We start from the raw sequence: 25188 nt of genomic DNA, 5'->3' as shown, positions 1-25188 counted from the left end.
TATACGTGTTAGTACGTGTCTATGTAACTAGTTACTTTTATAGTGGAGTAATTCAGTTACTGACTCAGTTACTTTTTGGGAGAAATAACTAGTAACTATAACTAATTACTTTTTAAAAGTAACGTGCCCAACACTGATTATATGTAGTTATTTTTAGTTTTTACCTGAAATATGTCATCTTCCCTGAGACACACTCTTTTATTGTTTCGAAAAACAAGGTACTGATCCACGTCCATCAACTTCTGTTAAATAGCAGCGCTATTCTTTATCTTTATCGCCCCTACACCCCACGGTCCTTGTAGTTTTACTCGCACTTTGAAAATGGAAACCTCCAGTTGGACAAAATGAAAAGACAGACGTTTTTTTGTTCCTGCCTTCTAACGATTTTATTTTTTGCTTTCAGAAACAGGAAATGAAAATCAACTGATTGTAAAAGGGTTGGTCGTCCCTCTTGACCCTGGTAACGAAAAATGCTTTGAATTTTAAAATTAAAATTTAATGTAACCAGAGCTGTGATTGGTCCTCGTTAGTATTTAAATGTAACCAGAGCTGTGATTGGTCCTCGTTAGTGTTTAAATGTAACCAGAGCTGTGATTGGTCCTCGTTAGTGTTTAAATGGAACCAGAGCTGTGATTGGTCCTCGTTAGTGTTTAAATGGAACCAGAGCTGTGATTGGTCCTCGTTAGTGTTTAATGGAACCAGAGCTGTGATTGGTCCTCGTTAGTGTTTAATGGAACCAGAGCTGTGATTGGTCCTCGTTAGTTTTAAATGAACCAGAGCTGTGATTGGTCCTCGTTAGTGTTTAAATGTAACCAGAGCTGTGATTGGTCCTCGTTAGTATTTAAATGGAACCAGAGCTGTGATTGGTCCTCGTTAGTGTTTAATGGAACCAGAGCTGTGATTGGTCCTCGTTAGTGTTTAAATGGAACCAGAGCTGTGATTGGTCCTCGTTAGTGTTTAAATGGAACCAGAGCTGTGATTCGTCCTTGTTAGTGTTTAAATGTAACCAGAGCTGTGATTGGTCCTCGTTAGTAGCCGTGTGTCTCCATGTTCTAGCTGATAGTTGTGGATCAGTAGAGACGGGGTCAGGCCCAGTCGGGTCGCCTCCTAGTGTCTGGGTGGAGTTGTTCCAGAGTGAAGCAGACTGACCAGGTCCCGGTAGAAATGACTCGGACCAGGGTCCACGTGAACGTTCACTGGTAAGGGGAATAAACCACCATCTCAGCACCAGAACCTGAACAAGCCCTAGAACCTTGGCTGGGAGAGGAGGACACTTAACAGACTGATACCAGTCATGGATCATCCTGACCTCCCTCTCCACCAGGTGTTAGACAGACAACAGAGCTCCTTCTCCAAGAGATCTATCTATCATGTCATTATGGTTAGCTTTAATAGCATCATGTTATTAGCTTTAATAGCATCATGTTCTTATGGTTAGCTTTAATAGCATCATGTTATTAGCTTTAATAGCATCATGTTCTTATGGTTAGCTTTAATAGCATCATTTCATTATGGTTAGCTTTAATGTCATCATGTCATTATGGTTAGCTTTAATAGCATCATGTTATTAGCTTTAATAGCATCATGTTCTTATGGTTAGCTTTAATAGCATCATGTCATTATGGTTAGTTTAAATAGCATCATGTTATTATGGTTAGCTTTAATAGCATCATGTCATTATGGTTAGCTTTAATAGCATCATGTTATTATGGTTAGCTTTAATAGCATCATGTCATTATGGTTAGCTTTAATAGCATCATGTCATTATGGTTAGCTTTAATAGCATCATGCCATTATGGTTAGCTTTAATAGCATCATGTTATTATAGTTAGCTTTAATAGCATCATGTCATTATGGTTAGCTTTAATAGCATCATGTCATTATGGTTAGCTTTAATAGCATCATGTCATTATAGTTAGCTTTAACAGCATCATGTCATTATGGTTAGCTTTAATAGCATCATGTTATTAGCTTTAATATCATCATGTTCTTATAGTTAGCTTTAATAGCATCATGTCATTATGGTTAGCTTTAATAGCATCATGTCATTATGGTTAGCTTTAATAGCATTTTGTTTTTAGATTTAATAGAATCGTGTTATTATGGTTAGTTTTAATAGCATCACGTTATTAGCTTTAATAGTATCATGTTATCATGGTTAGCTTTAATAGCATCATGTTATTAGCTTTAATAGCATCGTGTTATCATGGTTAGCTGTAATAGCATCATGTTATTATGGTTAGCTTTAATAGCATCACGTTATTAGCTTTAATAGCATCATGTTCTTATGGTTAGCTTTAATAGCATCATGTTATCATGGTTAGCTTTAATAGCATCATGTTATTAGCTTAACCTAATGAATGAATGAATGGATGAATGAACAAATGAATGTCTTCTCCAGCTGTCAATGACGTCAGGACCAGAACCAGGACCAGGACCAGAACCAGAATCTTATTCTCATAAGCTGTGTTATGAAGTGAAACCACCTTAATTTCAAATAAATATCTTCAAACAAAACAAAAATGTGACAAACGGCTTGGACCAATAGGGGTGGGGTGTGGGCGGAGCTACAGGAGGAATATAGGAAGAGACAAACGGCTTGGACCAATAGGGGTGGGGTGTGGGCGGAGCTACAGGAGGAATATAGGAAGAGACAAACGGCTTGGACCAATAGGGGTGGGGTGTGGGCGGAGCTACAGGAGGAATGAAGAGACGGTTTCTGTTCAACCGGTTCCAGACGTGATGAGTTCATGGACGTCTGTAAAACACAGAAATAACAATAGACCTCCAGACCTGAGGGAGGAAGGAAGGAAGGAAGGAAGGAGGGGAGGAATGAAAGAAGGAAGGAGGGAGGGAGGGAGGTAAGGAAGGAAGGAAGGAAGGAGGGAGGGATGGAGGTAAGGAAGGAAGGAAGGAAGGAAGGAGGGGAGGAAGGAAAGAAGGAGGGATGGAGGGAGGTAAGGAAGGAAGGAAAGAAGGAAGGTGGGAGGGAAGGAAGGAACGAAGGAATGAGGGAGGGAAGGAAGGAAGGAAGGAAGGAAGGAAAGATGGAAGGAAGGAAGGAAGATTAACAAGGAGGGATGAAAGGAGGGGTGCATGGGGAGGGAGGGAAAGAAGAAAGGAAGTGAGGGAGGAGGTGAATAAGGAGGAGGGAGGGGAGGAGGTGAATAGGGAGGAGGAGGGGGGAGGGAGGAGGGAGGAGGAGGGGGGAGGAGGGGGGAGGAGGGAGGAGGAGGGAGGAGGAGGGAGGAGGGAGGAGGAGGAGGGAGTGCCGTCCGGTAGAACAGGTCTGGGTGAGGCGGTCAAGCGAGCTTCACTCACTGTGTGAAAAGGAAAGAGAGCAGAGAGATTTGTTGTTTCCTTCACTTAAAGTTTCTCCTGCAGAGAAGAAGAAGAAGAAGAAGAAGAAGAAGAAGAAGAAGAAGAAGGAGAAGAATAAGAAGTAGGAGAAGAAATAAACGTCTGAACAGGTGAGTCACCTGAAACTCGTCTACTCGAGTAAAAATACTTCACTACAACAACACAAATACCAGCAGCAGGTAACGTACCTGATACTTCAGATTTAAAGTAGTACTACTATTAATATTAGTACAACTACTAACCCAGCACTAACTGGTACATATTAGTACTACTACTAACCCAGCACTAACTGGTACATATTAGTACTACTACTAACCCAGCACTAAGTGATACAAAGTATATCAGTCCTACTACTAACCCAGCACTAACTGGTACACAGTATATTAGTACTACTACTAACCCAGCACTAACTGATACAAAGTATATCAGTACTACTACTAACTCAGCACTAAGTGATACAAAGTATATCAGTCCTACTACTAACCCAGCACTAACTGGTACATAGTATATTAGTACTACTACTAACCCAGCACTAACTGGTACATATTAGTACTACTACTAACCCAGCACTAAGTGATACAAAGTATATCAGTACTACTACTAACCCAGCACTAACTGGTACATAGTATATTAGTACTACTACTAACCCAGCACTAACTGGTACACAGTATATTAGTACTACTACTAACCCAGCTCTAAGTGATACAAAGTATATCAGTACTACTACTAACCCAGCACTAACTGGTACATATTAGTACACTACTAACCCAGCACTAACTGGTACATATTAGTACTACTACTAACCCAGCACTAACTGGTACACAGTATATTAGTACTACTACTAACCCAGCACTAACTGGTACATATTAGTACAACTACTAACCCAGCACTAACTGGTACATATTAGTACTACTACTAACCCAGCACTAACTGATACAAAGTATATCAGTACTACTACTAACCCAGCACTAACTGGTACATATTAGTACAACTACTAACCCAGCACTAACTGGTACATATTAGTACTACTACTAACTCAGCACTAAGTGATACAAAGTATATCAGTCCTACTACTAACCCAGCACTAACTGGTACATAGTATATTAGTACTACTACTAACCCAGCACTAACTGGTACATATTAGTACTACTACTAACCCAGCACTAACTGGTACACAGTATATTAGTACTACTACTAACCCAGCACTAACTGATACAAAGTATATCAGTACTACTACTAACCCAGCACTAACTGGTACATATTAGTACAACTACTAACCCAGCACTAACTGGTACATATTAGTACTACTACTAACTCAGCACTAAGTGATACAAAGTATATCAGTCCTACTACTAACCCAGCACTAACTGGTACATAGTATATTAGTACTACTACTAACCCAGCACTAACTGGTACATATTAGTACCACTACTAACCCAGCACTAAGTGATACAAAGTATATCAGTACTACTACTAACCCAGCACTAACTGGTACATAGTATATTAGTACTACTACTAACCCAGCACTAACTGGTACACAGTATATTAGTACTACTACTAACCCAGCACTAAGTGATACAAAGTATATCAGTACTACTACTAACCCAGCACTAACTGGTACATATTAGTACAACTACTAACCCAGCACTAACTGGTACATATTAGTACTACTACTAACCCAGCACTAACTGGTACACAGTATATTAGTACTACTACTAACCCAGCACTAACTGGTACATATTAGTACAACTACTAACCCAGCACTAACTGGTACATATTAGTACTACTACTAACTCAGCACTAAGTGATACAAAGTATATCAGTCCTACTACTAACCCAGCACTAACTGGTACATATTAGTACTACTACTAACTCAGCACTAAGTGATACAAAGTATATCAGTAATACTACTAACCCAGCACTAACTGGTACATAGTATATTAGTACTACTACTAACCCAGCACTAACTGGTACACAGTATATTAGTACTACTACTAACCCAGCACTAACTGGTACATATTAGTACTACTACTAACCCAGCACTAACTGATACAAAGTATATTAGTACTACTACTAACCCAGCACTAACTGGTACATATTAGTACTACTACTAACCCAGCACTAACTGGTACACAGTATAGTACTCAGTAGTACTATAGTACTACTATATTAGAGGATCCTCTACTTCCTCTGCTGATGGTTTTATACATTTAATCAGTTAAAAACAAATCATCTCAAAACCTGAAAGAAAAAGAGAAGAGATAAAGATCCGTCTGACTAAAGGGTCCATGTAGAACCAGATGATGGCCTAGAGGCCTGATGGTCTAGAGGCCTGATGTATAACCAGATGATGGCCTAGAGGCCTGATGTAGAACCAGATGATGGCCTAGAGGCCTGATGGTCTAGAGGCCTGATGTAGAACCAGATGATGGTCTAGAGACCTGATGTAGAACCAGATGATGGTCTAGAGGCCTGATGTAGAACCAGATGATGGCCTAGAGGCCTGATGTAGAACCAGATGATGGTCTAGAGACCTGATGTAGAACCAGATGATGGTCTAGAGGCCTGATGGTCTAGAGACCTGATGTAGAACCAGGGATGAGTGGAGGACTTCGGGAGGCCCAGGAGACTGGGCAGCTTGATGAGAGCAGGACTACAGATGTAGTTTATGTAGCTCCACAGGTCACAAACACAACTCCACAAGAAGATGGAGGAGGAGAGTTAGCATGCTGCTAACAATACAGCTAACATACAGCTAACGTGCAGCTAACATGCAACTAACAATACAGCTAACATACAGCTAACGTGCAGCTAACATGCAACTAACAATACAGCTAACATACAGCTAACGTGCAGCTAACATGCAACTAACAATACAGCTAACATACAGCTAACGTGCAGCTAACATGTAACTAACATGCAGCTAACATGCAGCTAACCTTCAACAAATGTGCAGCTAACATACAGCTAACCTGCAACTTCCATGCAGCTAACATGTAGCTAACATGCAACTAATGTGCACCTAACATGCAGCTAACATACAGCTAACATGCAACTAACATGCTATACAGGAGTAGCACAGAGCTACATGACTGATACTAAAGAGTAGAGAACAAGAGCTCCTCCTCCTTTCCTCTCCTCTTCTTCTCCTCTTCCTCTACTCTTCCTCTTCCTCTCCTTCCTCCCTTTCTTGTCCTCCTCGTCTTCCTCTCCTCCTCTCACAGATAATCTCTCTCTTTTCTATACAGACCTCTCTCCTGATTGGACGGCTGGCTGATTAATTGATTGGCTGGTTGGTTTTAGCCCCGCCTTCTTCCCCATCATGTCAACAAACATCAACCTATCACTGGACAATCCGTATGGTCAGGTGACCATCCCGCGGGCAAAGCTTCGCCCCTCAGATGATGTGGCCACGGTGATAGCCAATCCGATGACAGTGAGCAGTAACGATGTCAATCCCTATAACTCCGCCCCCCCGCCGCCATATATGGTGAAGGAAGATGGAGGGGAGGAGGAGGGGGGAGGGCGGTGCCACGCCTGCTGCTACAGATGCAGGAGGAAGTGACATCACCACAGACAAAGGAAGTGACATCACCACAGACAGAGTGACATCATCGCAGTTGAAGGGAGGAAGTGACATCATCGCAGTTAAAGGGAGGAAGTGACATCATCGCAGAATAAAAGAATCCTTAGTTCTAAATAATAAATCATAAATAAATCCTTATATATGTAATAACCTGATCAGACTCTTGATGAATGTTATTATTCTGGGATGTATTTCAAGAACACGCCTCCTTTCTGCTTCGTTAACGGTTGTTAATCAGAACAAATTGCAGGAGCTGGATTGTTGGTTTTGTAAAGATTTTATATTTTATCCTGGAAATGATTCATTTTGTTTTTTTCCAGAAAGTATTTATATTTTTCTTGACAATGATTTTGAACATTTAAGAATGAAGGAGTTTAAGTATAAATACAAGAATAAAGTTTATGGAGTTGAATAAAATCTGATAATGAGATGAAGGACTGATTATTTACCTGAGACCTGGTCCCTGGTCCACCGTTACCTGGTCCACCGAGACCTGGTCCACCGAGACCTGATCCACTGAGACCTGGTCCCTGGTCCACCGAGACCTGGTCCACCGTTACCTGGTCCACCGAGACCTGATCCACTGAGACCTGGTCCCTGGTCCACCGAGACCTGGTCCACCGTTACCTGGTCCACCGAGACCTGGTCCACCGAGACCTGATCCACTGAGACCTGGTCTCTGGTCCACCGAGACCTGGTCCCTGGTCCACCGAGACCTGGTCCACTGAGACCTGGTCCATTGAGACCTGATCCACTGAGACCTGATCCACCGAGACCTGGTCCACTGAGGCCTGGTCCACCGAGACCTGGTCCACCGATACCTGATCCACTGAGACCTGGTCCCCTGATCCACCGAGACCTGGTCCACTGAGACCTGGTCCACCGATACCTGATCCACTGAGACCTGGTCCCCTGATCCACCTAGACCTGATCCACTGAGACCTGGTCCCCTGATCCACCTAGACCTGGTCCACTGAGACCTGGTCCCCTGATCCACCGAGACCTGGTCCACTGAGACCTGATCCACCGAGACCTGGTCCACTGAGGCCTGGTTCCCTGATCCACTGAGACCTGGTCCACTGAGGCCTGGTCCACCGAGACCTGATCCACCGAGACCTGGTCCACTGAGACCTGGTCCACCGAGACCTGGTCCACCGAGACCTGGTCCACTGAGACCTGATCCACTGAGACCTGATCCACCGAGACCTGGTCCACTGAGACCTGGTCCACCGAGACCTGGTCCACTGAGACCTGATCCACTGAGACCTGGTCCCCTGATCCACCGAGACCTGGTCCACTGAGACCTGGTCCACCGAGACCTGGTCCCCTGAGACCTGGTCCTCCTGTTTCTCTGCTGTAACCCTGTGTGTCTCTGTTGCTAGGCAACCCCAGTCTGTCACCTGATACCTGGTTGATCATAATAATCAGTGATTATGGGGAGTTCTAGTCGGGGGAGGAGGTTCTGGCCCGAAGCCTCGTTAGCGCCGGTTCTGTTGAATGATTAACGAGGAGGCCCGGCCCCAGAATCAATTATGGATGAAGACAGGAACAACGAGACAGAGGACGGAGGGAAAGAACAGTCAGGTAGAAGGAAGAATTAAAGATAAGAAGAGGAAGATAGAAGAGAACCAGGAACCGAGAACAAACGAGCGAAGACGAAAAGAAAAGAACAACTTGAAAGAGTGAAAGAAAAGACGGAACAAAAACAAACGAGAGAAAGAGAAGATGTGAAGAAGAAGAAAAGAAGAAGAGAGACACATTCAGGTGAGTTTAAGAGAGAACGAGTGGAGACTGTTCATTGGTTCTAGTCTGGTTCTAGTTGTGGTTCTAGTCTGGTTCTGGTTTGGTTCTAGTTAGGTTCTAATGTTGTCCTAGTTGTGGTTCTGGTTCTAATCTGGTTCTAATAGGTTCCGTTGTCTAATCTTTCTCTATTCTGTTCTATTGGTTCTAATATGGTTCTAGTTTGGTTCTAAGTTTGTTCTATATGGTTCTAGTTTGGTTCTAATCTGGTTCTAATCTGGTTCTAATATGGTCCTAGTTTGGTTCTAATCTAGTTCTAATCTGGTTCTAATCTGGTTCTAATCTGGTTCTAATATGGTTCTAGTTTGGTTCTAATCTTGTTCTAATATGGTTCTAGTTTGGTTCTAATCTGGTTCTAATCTGGTTCTAATGTGGTTCTAATCTGGCTCTAATCTGGTTCTAATATAGTTCTAGTTTAGTTCTAATCTGGTTCTAATCTGGTTCTAATATGGTTCTAATGTGGTTCTGGTTCAAGTCTTGAACAGAAACATTCTTCTGGTCCAATCAGAACAAAATGGAGGAGGGTAAAAAAGGGGAGGAGGAAGTTACCTGTCAGCCCCTCCCCTGTGCTTCCTCCTCTGTTGCCGTGGAGACGCTGAAGCGGCAGGACCTGGTCTGCATCGTCTGTTTTGGGAGCTTTGACCTCGCTACACGGTTACCACGGCGACTGCACTGTGGCCACGCCTTCTGCCAGGTGTGTCTGAACAGACTGGACACGGTCATCAATGAACAGGTGAGGAATGACCCCCCCCCCCCCCCCCCACATGCACCCACGTGAAAATAAAATAAGGTGAAATTAAATTCAATTAAATTAAAAAATAGAAAAAAATGAGGTAGTAAGAAGAAATATTTACAGCATTTATGTTCTTTCGTTCCTCCTCCTCCTCCCTCCTCCTCCTCCTCCTCCCTCCTCCTCCTCCTCCTCCCTTCTCCTCCCTCCTCCTCCTCCTCCTCCTCCTCCTCCTCCTCCTCCTCCCTCCTCCTCCTCCTCCTCCAGGTGTGGATCCCTTGTCCTCAGTGCCGGCAGAACACTCCTCGACCTCGAGGAGGAGCAGCAGGTCTGGATCTGGACCTGGTCTCCTTCCTTGGAGTAAAGGCCCAACAGACCTGCACCTCCTCCTGCTCCTCCTGGAGGGAGGCAGGAGGAGGTGCTGGAGGAGGAGCCCAGGGTGGGAAGGTGTGGCTGGAGAAGGAGGTAGCAGATGATGGATGGTCGCATGGAGGTCTGGCTGAACCGCGCTTTCATCGCTATGGCAACTGCTGCCTGCCACCGTCCTATTGGCTGTGCTGCTGGTTCTGCTGCCCAGGGCGGGGCTAACACAAACGGGCGGGGCTAACACAAACGGGCGGGGCTAACACAAATGGGCGGGGCCACTATGGACCAGTCAGTTTGCTTTAGTTCTTCTTGTCAGTTTAAATTTAATTAACGTAATAATTCTTCATCATTTCTATTTATTTTGTGCATAAAATGTGTAAAAGCTGAATCAGTGTCATTAAAGTCATTAACATGAAACCGTTCACGCGTTTGGTTCAGCCAGGTGAGTTTAACCACAGCACGTTCTCCAAAACATTTATTCATTTATTCATCATCAACATTTAACAAAATTAAAGTAGTTGGTTCAAGAACAGAAATAAAAACTGAGATGGAGCTTAAACATTCAAACTGTCTGGCAACAACATCAAAAGTTACATTTCAGTCTTCAGTAAAAATGCATCGTTAGTTAAATAGGATGTACTGAACAGAGGGTTTGGCACAAGGCATTCTGGGAGTTTTATAAATAAACCTGTCCCCTTCAGTCTCTTCACTTTGGACATTACCCATAATGCCTCAGGCACCGCCGCCTGAAACCTCCAGAAGGCGCTGGTGCTGGTTTAGACGACCAATCAGATGGACGGGGACGCGTTGCCATGGTGACCTGCAGCGTGGCCAATCACAGAGAGCCGAGGCCTTCTCCGACTCTGATTCGCTGTCCAGGCTGCAGGTTGAACCTAAAGTCTCTGGGAGCCTCAAACAGCAGAACGATGGTGGAGCCCAGGTTAAACTCCCCAACAGCGTCCCCCTTCTGTAAGGCCACGCCCCCTCCATCCGCCGAGACCACGCCCCTTTCTCCCGCCATCTTCACCAGCTGGTTGCAGGCGGCCGTGTAGCTGTGGTCGTGGAACGAGCCTTTTCTGTATCGAGGAGCGTTGGTCTGAAGCTCCTTCAAACAGAAAACATTCACATTTAAACGTTCGGTCCAAGTGAGAAACAAGCGAAATTTAAAACCGAGCGTCACCTCATCGAAGTAAACTCTGATGGAGCCGACGTTTGTGGCTCCGACCGCCGTCAAGGAGAAGAAGCCGTGCTGCCACTGGCCGGTCAGCACCACCCGTTCATTAAGGCAGAAGAGCTCTTTAACCCAACGAGCTACGCCCGGGTTCACCGACATCAACGCACCTGACGAGGACAGACATGGACATGGAGACCAGGTGGAGACCAGGTGGACACCAGAAAGAAACAGCTGCACACCTGAACACGCACTCACCTGGGAAATGCCGTCGAAGCTCCACCCTCCAGTCGGTGGGCGAATGAAAACAGTGATAGTCGCCTGGCGCCAGGTAGACGACGACGTGGAAGAGGTCGTTACCAGGAGACGACAGGAGGAGGTCCCTGAAGGACGAGGAGGAGGAGTCTGAGGACAGGAAGACATGGAACAAGTCATGAAAACAGCTGAGGAGGAAATGAACTGTGCTGGTTGTCATGACGACAACACGGATTAATCTGATTGGTTGAGACTTGTCGCCAGCTTGTTCTCTGGTTCGGAGTCGCTCATTGTTTAGTCTGAACAAACGTAGAGAAACTGCCCTAAAATCTAAATGAACTTCAATATTCTGTCTCTTTCTTTTCATGAATCACTGAAACAACAACCTGCTGTAAAACAGTGTTCAGGGTTTTAACTCTTTAAAAGTCAGTCTGAAAGTACCAAGTTTTAAGAAATACAGATTCCATCATACCCGCGTTTATTAATCTGGTGTAAAGCCAAGCATACGTTAGCCGGGGATTCTGCTAGCACTTGGGCTAACGCGGCTAACAGCTGGAGACAAACCAAGACAAACCAAGACAAACCAAGACAAAGACAAGCTGCCAATGCTGCTGCTAATATGTGTCCACTCCTGCAGCCACTGTTCACTGGGAGAGACTGTTCTCAATAAGAAGCGTCAGCTCTCCTCTGGTTGGACAATGTCCACAAGTTAGTTTGTCTCCGTAGCAACAGGGACACGTAACATGGACATTTAATCTGATTAAACCTCCCTGAGATTAATCTGCTTCTGTGGGGAGTTACCGTCGCTGCGCCTCCTCTGAGGACCCAGGAAGTTCTCCAGGCTGTAGGTGACTCCCTTCACCTGCTCCACCTCCGAGTTCTTCACGCGCCCAAAGTGGAGGATTTTCCCGTCGGCCGGAGAAATCTGCAACAGAAACAGCTGACTAGTGTCTGAGGAGGAGGAGGAGGAGGAGGAGGAGGGGGAGGAGGAGGAGGAGGAGGAGGAGGGGGAGGAGGAGGAGGGGGGGGAGGGGGCAGCTCACCAGGCAGGAGGAGGCGCAGACAGGTCTGACTGCAGGTTTGAGACGACGACGGAAAAATTCCCCCAGATTCCTGTAATGATGCAAATCCTCCACCGCCGCCTCCTGCAGGAGAACAAAGGAGACGTGAAGGAGACGTGAAGGAGATGAAGCTGGAAGGAGGCGCCAGGAAGGAGGCGCCAGGAAGGAGGCGCTGACCTGCATGTTGACTCCAAACGTCCAGATGTAGAGGGAGAAGATCGGTTTACGGAGCCACAGCGGGAGGTCGACGCGGTTCAGACGCCCCCACGCCCTCGATACGAAGCGCGTCGGGAAGGAGCGGTACAGCGCCACCTGCAGGAGGAGCAGGAGGAGCACATGTGAGGAGGAGCAGGAGGAGGAGGGGGAGGAGGAGGAAGAATAGGAGGAGCAGGACATGGGGGGGGAGGAAGAATAGGAGGAGCAGGAAGAGGAGGAGGAGGAGATATGAGGAGGAGGAGGAGGAGGAGGAAATAGGAGGAGGAGGATGAGGAGGACATATGAGGAGGAGGAGGACATAGGAGGAGGTGGAGGAGGAGGAGGAGGACATATGAGGAGGTGGAGGAGGAGGAGGAGGACATGGGAGGAGGAGGAGGAGGAGGAGGAGGTGGAGGAGGAGGACATATGAGGAGGTGGAGGAGGAGGAGGAGGAGGAGGGGGACATATGAGGAGGAGGAGGAAGAGGAGGAGGAGGAGGACATATGAGGAGGTGGAGGAGGAGGAGGAGGAGGAGGACATATGAGGAGGAGCAGGAGCAGGAGGAGGAGGAGGAGGAGGAGGTGACTGACTGACTCCTCTTCTTTACCCGGTTGGCCAGTGGCTGCAGACCACTGACAGACAGGACGTAGCAGAAGAAGCTGATTGGACGCCGGCGCCAAGGGGCGGGGCGACACAAGCCGCCACTGAGCGCGCTCAGACGGTGACGGAGAGTCAGGCGAGGAAGCTGCAGCCTGAGGGGGGAGTCAGGAGGAGGAGGTGATAATGGGGGAGTCAGGAGGAGGTGAATGAAGAGACAAAATGAAAGGAAAGAAAAATAAAAATAAGCAGATGAACACACAGAACAGAAAGACACCTCCTCCTCAGAGCCTCCTCACTGAGCTCCTCCTGATAACTGGGTTAGCAGGTTAGCACGGGATTAGCCGGATAGAGGCTAACACCCGCTAAGCTAGGCTAAAGGTAAAACAGCTGAGCTGCTGATATAGTTGTTGCCACAGAAACCAGTCACTAAGCCCCGCCTCCTCTTTTCTGTTCCTCCGTGGTGACACCAGATCTACTTGTCTGCCCCCCTTCAATCAGAGACCAGGTCCTGGTCCCGGATCCTGGTCCCGGATCCTGGTCCTGGATCCTGGTCCTGGATCCTGGTCTCCAGCCAAAGTAAACATGGACGACTCCGTCCCCTCAGGTTCAGAGTCTCCGTCCGTCTCAGGAAACCGCACAGCTGACTCCATGAATTACACCTCCGCGACACCTCCTCCTCCCAATGACACCTCCTCCTCCCAATGACACCTCCTCCTCCCCGTGACACCTCCCTCTAACTCCTAACCACCACAGAGACCACATCACCACCAGAACTTTAACTTGTCAACATTTTAAGGAGTTAACCCGTTAACTAATGAACCCGTGAACTAACTAATGAACCCGTTAACTAATGAACCCGTTAACTAATGAACCCGTTAACTAACTAATGAACCCGTTAACTAACTAATGAACCCGTTAACTAATAAACCCGTTAACTAACTAACTTCCACCTGAATCTCGTCGCTCTCGTCCTCATCACTCCTCCATCTCTCTCACTCTCTCGCTCTCGGTCGGCCGGGCGACGGCGTCTCACCTGGCGAATCAGGCCACGCCCCCGGCGCCCGGAGCCACCGTTCCCCGGGCGACGAGAGAAGAACTTCACCATGACGGGTAGACGTCCAACGCATGAGGACGGAAGGACTGAGACGGGGAGACGAGGCTTAATAAGAGCGAGAGGAGGAGGAGGGATTAACGCGGGAAGCACCTCCTCCCTGGTCTATAAATAGAAGGAGGCCAATCACAGCCTCCACATTCTCCCATAAAATATTTATCTTGTTCTTATTTAATCACGATAACGGGCACGAGTCTAATGTCTGATTTAAAACCTTATCACCGCTTATTAATCACTGATTGGACCAGAACACAACGGCCGACGGCAGCGGCCAATCAGCAGCAAGACACGGGGTCAGCAGAGGACAGGGGGCGTGGCCTGGGTCACAGTCACATCACTGTGACCTTTGACCCACAGATAACAGCTGATTTCACCTGAGTGATGTCATGGGGGGGGGGGGGTAAGACAGAAGGGGAGGAGGTGCGGAGGAGCAGGAAGAGGAGGAGGAAGAGGAGGAGGAAGAGGAGGAGGAGGACATATGAGGAGGAGGAGGTGCAGGAGGAGCTGCAGGAGGAGGAGGAAGAGGAGGAGGAGGTGCAGGAGGAGCAGGAAGAGGAGGAGGAGGAGGAGGAAGAGACACAAGAGGAGGAGGAAGAGGAGGAGGAGGACATATGAGGAGGAGGAGGTGCAGGAGGAGGTGCAGGAGGAGGAGGAAGAGGAGGAGGAGGAGGAAGAGACACAAGAGGAGGAGGAAGAGGAGGAGGAGGAGAAAGAGACACAAGAGGAGGAGCAGGAAGAGGAGGAGGAGGACATATGAGGAGGAGGAGATGCAGGAGGAGGTGCAGGAGGAGCAGGAAGAGGAGGAGGAGGAGGAGACACAAGAGGAGGAGGAAGAGGAGGAGGAGGACATATGAGGAGGAGGAGGTGCAGGAGGAGGTGCAGGAGGAGCAGGAAGAGGAGGAGGAGGAGGAGGAAGAGACACAAGAGGAGGAGGAAGAGGAGGAGGAGTAGGTGCAGGAGGAGCAGGAAGAGGAGGAGGAGGAGGAAGAGACACAAGAGGAGGAGGAAGAGGAGGAGGAGGAGAAAGAGACACAAGAGGAGGAGCAGGAAGAGGAGGAGGAGGACCTATGAGGAGGAGGAGATGCAGGAGGAGGTCCAGGAGGAGCAGGAAGAGGAGGAGGAGGAGGAGACACAAGAGGAGGAGGAAGAGGAGGAGGAGGAGAAAGAGACACAAGAGGAGGAGCAGGAAGAGGAGGAGGAGGACATATGAGGAGGAGGAGATGCAGGAGGAGGTGCAGGAGGAGCAGGAAGAGGAGGAGGAGGAGGAGACACAAGAGGAGGAGGAAGAGGAGGAGGAGGACATATGAGGAGGAGGAGGTGCAGGAGGAGGTGCAGGAGGAGCAGGAAGAGGAGGAGGAGGAGGAGGAAGAGACACAAGAGGAGGAGGAAGAGGAGGAGGAGTAGGTGCAGGAGGAGCAGGAAGAGGAAGAAGAGACAGAAGAGGAGGAAAAAGAGAAGGAGGTGCAGGAGGAGCAGGAAGAGGAGGAGGAAGCGGAGGAGGACATATGAGGAGGAGGAGGTGCAGGAGGAGCAGGAAGAGGAGGAGGAGGAGGAGGAAGAGACACAAGAGGAGGAGGAAGAGGAGGAGGAGGACATATGAGGAGGAGGAAGAGGAAGAAGAGACAGAAGAGGAGGAGAAAGAGCAGATCATCGTCTACCTGTGTAGGTGTGGCGAGAGGGGGCGGGGCTTCAGCCTCATGTTGGCCACTCCTCCTGTACTGCTGGTAACCAAGGTAACCACCTCCTGTCAACAACAAGATTGGGAGGGGCCGGGGGCGGGGCAGAAAGCCACGGCCTGGAGACAGGAGGAGCTCATTGGTCCAGAGATGTGACATCATCACCAACAACAACAGCACAGCAGGAGCAGGAGGAGGAGGAGGAGGAGGTGCAGGGACTCACCAGTGTTCAGACTCCTCCGCTGGTTCCAGTTCTGAGAGAAAACTCTGAAACAAGGAAGTAAAACAACAGCTGATTAGAACCTCCCCTGGACCAGAACCTCCCCTGGACCAGAACCTCCCCTGGACCAGAACCTATGGTCTAAATAAATCAGCTGATTCCATAATCACGTAACACATGAACGTCGTGGCTAGTGACGTAATCACGCACACACTGTTCCAGGTACAGAATGGCGCATGTTTTCGAGCGTAATGTTGATAATCCGAGTCTGGATCGGATCGGAGCCCACGCGCTCCCCCCGCCTGTGGGCCACGCGGACCTCACGGACCCACGTCACGGACAGGTAAATACCTGCGGCTGCTCCACGTCACTCGGCCCAGCACCGTCCTCGCGGCCGCCGCCATGTTGTATTTTCGGAAGTGACTTGTGACGTCACCATCTTCTTCTTGCGTAATTGCAGTTGGCAAACAGCTGTTGTGTGCATCACCGCCCCCTGGTGGTCTGGACCGTTTATTAACCCGCGGTCATTAAACTCTTTACTGGCCCTGAATAAATTGGTCATATTCTTTCTTTTGAATCCGATATAAGAGTCGATCCTTGTTCCTGCCGGTTCTTGTTCAGTTTTAATTTACACATTTAATCTTTCATTCAATCCTGTATTTAACAAACATCTGCTTTTCTTTTCAGTGTTGATCTGTATTTATCTGCCGGTTCGTTCCCCTTTAGCCCAATAACCTGCCCTCACTGGTCTCACCCTGTCATTGAGAAGTTATGCAACATCCCCCATGTTCCCTCTTATCTGCTTAATAGAGTTTTATTAACATCCCTCCCTCTGGAACATGTCACAGGCTTTTTCCGTGTTGAAAACATTCTGGTTGTTTACATGGTCTAAACGGGGGCAGGTTCACCTCCCTCCCTCATTAAATCTGCTCCTTTACCTTTCATTAATCATTTTTCCATAATGTTACCAACATGTGATGTGAGGCTCAGATCCTCAGGTTCATCTGGTTATTTCCCATCTTCCATATTTTTTAAATCACTTCAGTAATATTCCTGGTCACTGAATCGTTTAACACATGTAACACAAACACTGAAATAAACTGAGCACAAATCAACAGTCAAACTTTATTTGTTTCAAAAATAGACTCAGAAATATAAATTACACTTTAAAAACTCACACACTGTAGCACTAGTAGTAGTACTGCAGTACACAATAGTCATAGTACTACAGTGTTTGTGGAGGTTCGGTCCTCCTGGTCCTGGTCCAGGTTTATATCCAGAACCATCTGGACCTGTAGAGTTTAGATGTTTCATTCAAGTCTTGTTCAGTTCTGGAGGAAGTTTATGTTTAAACACCAGAACCTGGACCAGTTCCTGACCTGGAGTTAAAGAGGGGGCTGTTGTCCCTGTCCTCTGTCCCCATTAATGGTCTGGACCAGTGCTTCTCAAAGAATGGAGACATGACCGGGAAGGGGACAAGTCCAGTCTCTACTAAATATTCCAGTCACCTGTCAGAGGTTTTAGGACAAAGTGGAAGTCGCCGCATCACAGTGACGTCCCAGAGTCTTCGTTTATCTCCAGATTATCTCCAGGACACAGCTTCATGAACGGGTTTCCATGGCCCAGCAGCTGCATCCCAGCCCCACGTCACCACGGCCCCTGCAGAGCGTGGGATGCAGAGTGTAGGATGCAGAGCGTGGGATGCAGAGCGTAGGATGCAGAGCGTAGGATGCAGAGCGTGGGATGCAGAGCGTAGGATGCAGAGCGTGGGATGCAGAGTGTGGGATGCAGAGCGTAGGATGCAGAGTGTGGGATGCAGAGTGTGGGATGCAGAGCGTAGGATGCAGAGCGTAGGATGCAGAGCGTAGGATGCAGAGTGTGGGATGCAGAGTGTGGGATGCAGAGCGTAGGATGCAGAGTGTGGGATGCAGTGTGTGGGATGCAGAGTGTGGGATGCAGTGTGTGGGATGCAGCTCCACTGGACTCTAGAGCAGTGGAGACGTTCTCTGGAAGCCTGATGGACCAGTCTGGGTCTGGAGGTTCCCAGGAGAACGCTGCTGGTCTGACTGCACCGGGCCAAGGGTGGAGTTTGGTGGAGTTTGGTGGAGTTTGGTGGAGTTTGGTGGAGGGGGGGTTTTGGGTGGGGGGCTGGTTGTTCAGGAGCTGGACTTGGTCCCTTAGTTCCAGTCAGAGGAACTTTGAAGACATTCTGGACAATTCCAAGCTTCCAACTTAGTGGGACCAGTTTGGGGACGACCCCCTTCCTGTTCCACTGTGACTGAGAACCAGAGACAAAGCCAGGTCCATGAAGACCTGATGAGGAGGAACTGGACTGGCCTCCCAGAGTCCTGACCCCCATAGAACCCCCCTGGGATGAAGTAGATGTGGACTGTGAACCAGACCTTCTCCTCCTACATCACTGATGAGCTTCTAAACCTGAGGAAAACCTTCAGGAGGAGCTGGAGCTGTTAGAGACGGACCTGACTGGAGGCCAGAGATATAGTGTAGATGTCTTCCTTTACTCCTGTCTTCTCAAAGGAAGACGTCCTTTGTCCTTCACAGACCAGACCAGAAACTAGTCCAGTTAGTTTCTGGTGGGTCTAAACCACCAGTGTGTTAGAACTGAGGAAGATGCTCAGATGAACCGTCTCCTCTAAACTCTACAAGTCCAGATGGTTTTTAAGTGTTTGTGGATAAACTACTACAGTGTGTGTGTGTGTGTTAGTGTCAAAACTGTTTTTATATTTTAAATATCCTCATTTCAACCTCAGAAACCGTAAAAAATAAAAATAAAGACCCGCCACGTGAGCCAGTTTCTGGCGGGAATGCTAGCAGCTGTGTTGGTTGGGCTGTGAGTCAGCTGACAGGAAGTGACATCAGCGTTCACACGTCCAGGCCCTGTCGTGTCAGGAAGTCTTCGAGCGCGCTCAGTCGTTCCACCAGCATCACGTCCAGGTCTGCCTCATCATCGCCACAGCCGTTGCCATGGCAATGCCGCCGGCCCGCCATGCGTTTCCTGGGTACCATGGCAACAGGAAGTCCCACCCCTAAATACAGAGACCAACAGAAGATGAAAGTCTGAACCAAACTGTCTGCCCATGTGAACTACATTTCCCAGCGTACCTTGCGGCCTCTTCCTCTTCCTGGGCTGAGTGAAATCAGGGAATAGGAGGAGTCGGCGCCTCCTCTGCTGGCCAATCAGGAGCAGCGCCCCGTCCTTCTCCCGCGGCTCCTCAAAGATGGTCTCCAAACTCCTGAAGGACAAACGCAGCCATTGGTCCATGTAAACACAGACACTTCTAGTCTGGGTCCTGGTTCTGGGTCACACCTGTGTGAGTGTGGGATTTGTAGTCCTCACCTGTTGGAGGTGGGGGACTTGTAGTTCTTGTTGGTGTAAATCTCCTCCAGACTGAATTCCTTCTTCTTGAGCCTGAAACCGTTGACAGAAGCGTTGAAGCGTTTGAAAACATTCACATCTGATGTCCTGATGCCACCTCCTCCTCACCTTTTGACCTTCGGCAGCCCCATGGGCGTGAGCAGCGTTTCTCGCGGTGACGCCCGGCGGATTCGGATCTGTGACACCCGTTTCCCAGCCTGGAAAGAAGGCAGAGTGGAGTCAGGAGCAAATACTGGGCAGGACCAGGTAGTGGACTCAGAGGAACCACAGACCTCTCTGGTCCCGCTGAGGAACTCTGAACCTGCTGCTGATTGGCCGGCAGCCAGGCCGGCCGGCAGCTCATTGGCTGAACTTTCAGGGAGGGGCAGGGGGCGTCTCCAGGGAAGGCGGTGTCGAGCGCTGTGATTGGCCCGCTGCTTCTGCTGTCGCCGGGCGGAAAAGGCAGAGCTACGACAGAGTTAAAGAGTTAAAAGAATAAATCATTTAAAAAATAAATATTTTGTGAGTGAAGGTGTGTTACCTCAGTGCAGGCGGTCGTACGTAACTGTGAGAACAGAACGTGAGAACATGTTAATGTCATGCATGTAGTCAGATCGTCATGGTAACAAGGAGCTAGATTTAAATTTCACCAACCAGTGGTCGCTGCTTAGACTGGGCGGAGCCGTCCAGTCTTTCAAGGGCCGAAGGGGACTCCAACAAGCTCCGCCCCTCACTGAGTCCAACACCATCTCCATGGCAACGACTGAGAGGCGCAGCATGGGGGCGGGGCTAAAGGATGAAGAGGAACCAAAGAACGGGCGGAAAGCCGTGTGATTGGAGGAGAGGAAGGGGGGCGGGGTCACATCAGGAAAACACCAGACTTTTGATGAGCTGCTGGTCTGAAAACTCCGCTCTGATCCAAGGATCTGCAAGGCATTGTGGGAAGAGGAACTGGACATGGACAAAAACATAAGACAACCAAATTATTATAGACCCCTTCACATTTTTTGAAGGGCGGGGCTTAGCTGGAGGCAAAACATCTTAAACACTAAAGCCTGTAAACGCTGGTTAGCATATTTCAACAGACTGTTTTGGCAAAAATGGACGAGGACAACGTCCATTCACTCCCAGAGACCATGAGACCATGAGACTATATTCACCATCCCCTACACTCTGTCTTTATCAAGTGAAGCGTCTCCAACAAAGATATAAGATATATAAGATAAGTAAGTGGAACCACTGTGGAGGGAAACGTAGTAAAGCAACTTCAGCTTGGACGCCCCCAGTTGCGTTAGCATTAGCATTAACATGTAACAAGAATCCCCCAAATAATGATTAATTTTACTTATACCATGGTCCGGGTGAATCCTGGATTCTGATTGGCTGTGGGGTGAACATTTAATGGACACTCATGAAGACGTTCCGGTTAAATTACCTGATGACACTTCTAAATCAACTAAAAAACAACATTAACATATTAATATTTATTTATTTATTAAGTGACCATGGTATAAGCGGGTTAATGCCCTTCGACGTGTCCATTATCTGAAATTAAAAGACTTCACAGAGGTTCACGCCACATCATCCATTCACTTCTGATAATGGACCTGGCATTAACGCTTATGTAACTCCAGTCACAGTTTATTCTGACCCGTGTTATCTGGCTGAAACCGATGATGCAATACAAATTAATCTTATCTGATATGAAGTGTGCACGTTGACGACTGTGTCTCCAACCGTTTAATCTCCAAGGCCAAACCCGAGTCGTCTACGACAGCCAGCGGCAAAACTTCAAGCTGCTTCTGATTTTTGCTTTGACTCAAGACGACATTTTCCCGTCGACAGTGAGTGTTGCCTCCAGCTAACGCCACAGCTAACGCCACAGCTAACGCCACAGCTAACGTCACAGCTAATATCACAGCTAACGTCACAGCTAACGTCACAGCTAATATCACAGCTAACGTCACAGCTAACGTCACAGCTAACGTCACAGCTAATATCACAGCTAACGTCACAGCTAACGTCACAGCTAACGTCACAGCTAATATCACAGCTAACGTCACAGCTAACGTCACAGCTAACGTCACAGCTAACATCACAGCTAACGTCACAGCTAATGTCACAGCTAACGTCACAGCTAATATCACAGCTAACGTCACAGCTAACATCACAGCTAACGTCACAGCTAACGTCACAGCTAATATCACAGCTAACGTCACAGCTAACGTCACAACTAACGTCACAGCTAATATCACAGCTAACGTCACAGCTAACGTCACAGCTAACGTCACAGCTAACGCCACAGCTAACGCCACAGCTAATATCACAGCTAATATCACAGCTAACGCCACAGCTAACGTCACAGCTAACGTCACAGCTAACATCACAGCTAACGTCACAGCTAATGTCACAGCTAATATCACAGCTAACGTCACAGCTAACGTCACAGCTAATATCACAGCTAACGTCACGCTAACGTCACGGTGACGTCACAGCTAACGTCACAGCTAACGTCACAGCGAATATCACAGCTAACGTCACAGCTAACGTCACAGCTAATATCACAGCTAACGTCACAGCTAACGTCACAGCTAATATCACAGCTAACGTCACAGCTAACGTCACAGCTAACGTCACAGCTAATGTCACAGCTAATGTCACAGCTAACGTCACAGCTAACGTCACAGCTAACGTCACAGCTAATGTCACAGCTAACGTCACAGCTAATATCACAGCTAACATCACAGCTAACGCCACAGCTAACGCCACAGCTAATATCACAGCTAATGCCACAGCTAACGTCACAGCTAACGTCACAGCTAACATCACAGCTAACGTCACAGCTAATGTCACAGCTAATATCACAGCTAACGTCACAGCTAACGTCACAGCTAATATCACAGCTAATATCACAGCTAACGTCACGCTGACGTCACGGTGACGTCACAGCTAACGTCACAGCTAATATCACAGCTAACGTCACGCTAACGTCACGGTGACGTCACAGCTAATGTCACAGCTAATATCACAGCTAACGTCACAGCTAATGTCACAGCTAACGTCACAGCTAACGTCACAGCTAACGTCACAGCTAATATCACAGCTAACGTCACAGCTAACGTCACGCTAACGTCACAGCTAATATCACAGCTAACGTCACAGCTAACGCCACAGCTAACGTCACAGCTAACGTCACGGTGACGTAGGCCATGAAGGGTCTATACAAGGACCTCACCTCTGTAGCAGGTGTGTTGCTTGGTAACCGTTCTTCCTGACAATGGCCTTCTCTGATTGGCTCCCTGTTCGTCCCTCCTCTCTTCTTCTGTGGTTGAAGTTGTGCAGAATGAGTGGCGCCTCCTCCCCTCCTCCTCTGAACGAGACCACCATTCTCCCTACAAACCTCCCCTCCTCTTCCTCCTCTGCTTCACCTCCTCCTCCTGCACGGTTCCTCCTCTTCCTCCTCCTCCTCTTCACCTCCTCCCCCAGCCTCCCTCTCCTCTGCTGTGGCGAGGCCAGGGAGGAAAAAGGAGGACACTCCTCTCTGTCCAATGATGATGACAAAGAGGAGGTGACATGAAGAGTGGCGGAGGAGGAGGTGAAGGCCGGGGATCCTGAGGAGGAGGAGGCCGTGGATTCAACAGAGGAGGAACAGGCACCTCCCCCTCCTCCCTCCCACCTGCTCCTCTTCCTCCTTGTCATCCTGCTCCTCCTTTCCAGAGAGTCCAGGCGACGGCCGAGGGAGGACAAAGCTCCTCGAAGGAGGCGCCGCACCTCCAGTTGGTGGGCCAAGAGGAGGCGAGGAAGGAGGGAGGAACAGGGGCAGCAGGGGAGAGGAGGAGAGGAAGAGATGGAAGGAGGAGGAGTGAGGGAGGGGATGGAGGGAGGAGGAGGAGGAGGAGAAGGAGAGGGAGAAATGACAGGAGTACTAGAAGTAAAACAGACTGTAAGAGGAGGAGGAGGAGGAGGAGAGAACAGTGGTCACCTTCTGTGTCAACATGTAAACAAATTAAAACACCAGACAAACAAACCTGTTTGTGATTCGCTGTCATCGCAGCCGTCGGGAGCCAGTGGCAAGACAGGGGGCGGAGCCTCCTCCAACACACCCCGCCCACTATAGTCACTCTCATTCACCATTAGGGGGCGAGAGAGCATAGTGAAGACTGGAGAGAGAGAGAGATAATAATCAATGTTTATTCTGTTTATTTATATTTACTGGAGCGAGAATGAAACGAGCTTTGACAAAAGGAAACGGTTCAACTTTAATTAGTTTCTGTAACTCGTTACTGTCTGGCTCCAAGTACTCTTTAAAAAGCCTCCAACTGATTCAAAACGCTGCAGCAAGAGCACTGACAGGAATTAGCAAGAGAGATCATATTACTCCAGTATTAGCTTCTCTTCATTGGCTCCTTTAAAATCTAGAATTGAATTTAAAATCCTCCTCCTTACATACAAGGCCCTGAAAGGCCGAGCTCCATCATATCTGAAAGACCTCATAGAACCAGACTGTCCCAACAGATCACTACCATCTCTAAGTGCAGGTCTGCTTGTGGTTCCTAGAGGTTCTAAAAGTAGAATGGGAGGTAGAACCTTCAGCTATCAGGCTCCTCTCCTGTGGAACCAGCTCCCAGTTTGGGTTCTGGAGGCAGACACAGTCTCTACGTTTAAGGTCAGGACTAAGACTTTCCTTTTAGACCAAGCTTATAGTTAGAGCTGGACTTAACCATCCCTTAGTGATGCTGCTATAGGCCGAGGCTGCAGGGGGACGATGCACTGAGGACATGTCCTCTCCTGTCTGAGCTCAGTCCTGTATTCTCTCCCCATCCCTCTCCTCCCCGAACCAACGTTTGTATAAATGTAGCTTGGTGCTACTCCTGTGTAGCATGTTAGCAGCATGCTAACTCTCCTCCTCCATCTTCTTGTGGAGTTGTGTGTTTGTGACCTGTGGAGCTACATAAACTACATCTGTAGTCCTGCTCTCATTAACCTGCCCAGACTCCTGGGCCTCTCGAAGTCCTCACTCCACATCATCAGGTTCTACGTCTGGTTTCTGGACCATCATCAGGTTCTACATCTGTTCTGGTTCTGCTCCAGGTTTATTCCAGTTAAAAGGAGTTTTTCCTTCACGCTGCTCTGGAAGTTTCAGACCAGAGTTTGTAAAGACTTTTGATATAATTTGTGTTGTTATTGACGCTTTACAAATAGAATTGAATAGTTTAGCCTCTGCTAGCCTCCGTTAGCAGCGGCTACCCTCGCTTAGCCCTGGCTAGCCTCTGCTAACCTCGGTTAGCTGCGGCTAGCCGCTTTGGAGAGTGTGGACCCGTTAACACGGGGCATGGATCGGTCCCTGTTACCTTGGCGAAACCCCGCGGGCCCCGGTCTCCGTTAAGTCCTCCTTGCTCTCATTTGAGGCCGTTTACCGGCAGAACCGGGACCAGAGGAATCGGTTTCTCCGTTATCACGGCGTTAAGCTAGCGGAAGTACCGCAGGAGGTTCCAAAATAAGAGTCGCAACTGCAGGAGTGCGGGAGCATTTTCAAATTAAACTCCAGTGAATAGTTCGATCGGGTTTTATTGGGAGTAAACTCAACTGAAACTGAGCAGCCTGGACCTGGACCGGGTCTTTGTCTGGTCTCAGTTTACAGGTGAAGAGGAGGACAGAAGATTAGGTGTTTTCATTGTGTC

At 48.2% G+C, this 25188-nt stretch overlaps 3 protein-coding genes and 1 long non-coding RNA gene across 7 annotated transcripts; 2 read left to right on the top strand and 2 right to left on the bottom strand.

The window, feature by feature from the left end:
- Positions 1-3251: 3251 nt before the first annotated feature.
- LOC124996531 lies at positions 3252-7376 on the top strand. The gene is made up of 2 exons (XR_007110859.1): positions 3252-3470; positions 6609-7376. It is a non-coding gene; the product is annotated as an uncharacterized LOC124996531 (long non-coding RNA).
- An 811-nt stretch (positions 7377-8187) lies between these two features.
- rnf224 (ring finger protein 224) lies at positions 8188-10125 on the top strand. The gene is made up of 3 exons (XM_047569653.1): positions 8188-8710; positions 9222-9479; positions 9744-10125. Exons 2-3 carry the CDS (start codon positions 9261-9263, stop codon positions 10062-10064), a joined length of 540 nt encoding a protein of 179 aa, XP_047425609.1. The 5' UTR covers positions 8188-8710; positions 9222-9260; the 3' UTR covers positions 10065-10125.
- Positions 10126-10302: 177 nt separating this feature from the next.
- pisd (phosphatidylserine decarboxylase) lies at positions 10303-16590 on the bottom strand. 4 transcript variants are annotated; one of them, XM_047569650.1, is made up of 10 exons: positions 16483-16588; positions 16135-16178; positions 15894-16030; positions 13132-13276; positions 12507-12641; positions 12312-12413; positions 12070-12193; positions 11272-11418; positions 11023-11183; positions 10303-10947 (listed from the first exon to the last, which is right to left on the bottom strand). In XM_047569650.1, exons 3-10 carry the CDS (start codon positions 15932-15934, stop codon positions 10678-10680), a joined length of 1125 nt encoding a protein of 374 aa, XP_047425606.1. In that variant the 5' UTR covers positions 15935-16030; positions 16135-16178; positions 16483-16588; the 3' UTR covers positions 10303-10677. The 4 variants fall into 4 exon arrangements, with proteins under 4 accessions (XP_047425606.1, XP_047425605.1, XP_047425604.1 ...); XM_047569649.1 differs by lacking the exon at positions 13132-13276 and having other exon boundaries at positions 16483-16590; XM_047569648.1 differs by lacking the exons at positions 15894-16030; positions 16135-16178; positions 16483-16588 and adding an exon at positions 14075-14244.
- Positions 16591-17242: 652 nt separating this feature from the next.
- wu:fi75a02 lies at positions 17243-25015 on the bottom strand. The gene is made up of 10 exons (XM_047569647.1): positions 24859-25015; positions 23536-23667; positions 22743-23448; positions 20162-20458; positions 20049-20072; positions 19801-19975; positions 19637-19725; positions 19490-19561; positions 19255-19385; positions 17243-19178 (listed from the first exon to the last, which is right to left on the bottom strand). Exons 2-10 carry the CDS (start codon positions 23657-23659, stop codon positions 19015-19017), a joined length of 1782 nt encoding a protein of 593 aa, XP_047425603.1. The 5' UTR covers positions 23660-23667; positions 24859-25015; the 3' UTR covers positions 17243-19014.
- Between the last annotated feature and the right edge of the window lie 173 nt (positions 25016-25188).

This window comes from Mugil cephalus, chromosome 19 (assembly GCF_022458985.1).
Source record: "Mugil cephalus isolate CIBA_MC_2020 chromosome 19, CIBA_Mcephalus_1.1, whole genome shotgun sequence".
Taxonomy (NCBI): Eukaryota; Metazoa; Chordata; class Actinopteri; order Mugiliformes; family Mugilidae; genus Mugil; species Mugil cephalus.
The sequence above is the reverse complement of the archived record's forward strand: the minus strand, read 5'-3'. Positions and strand labels throughout refer to the sequence as shown.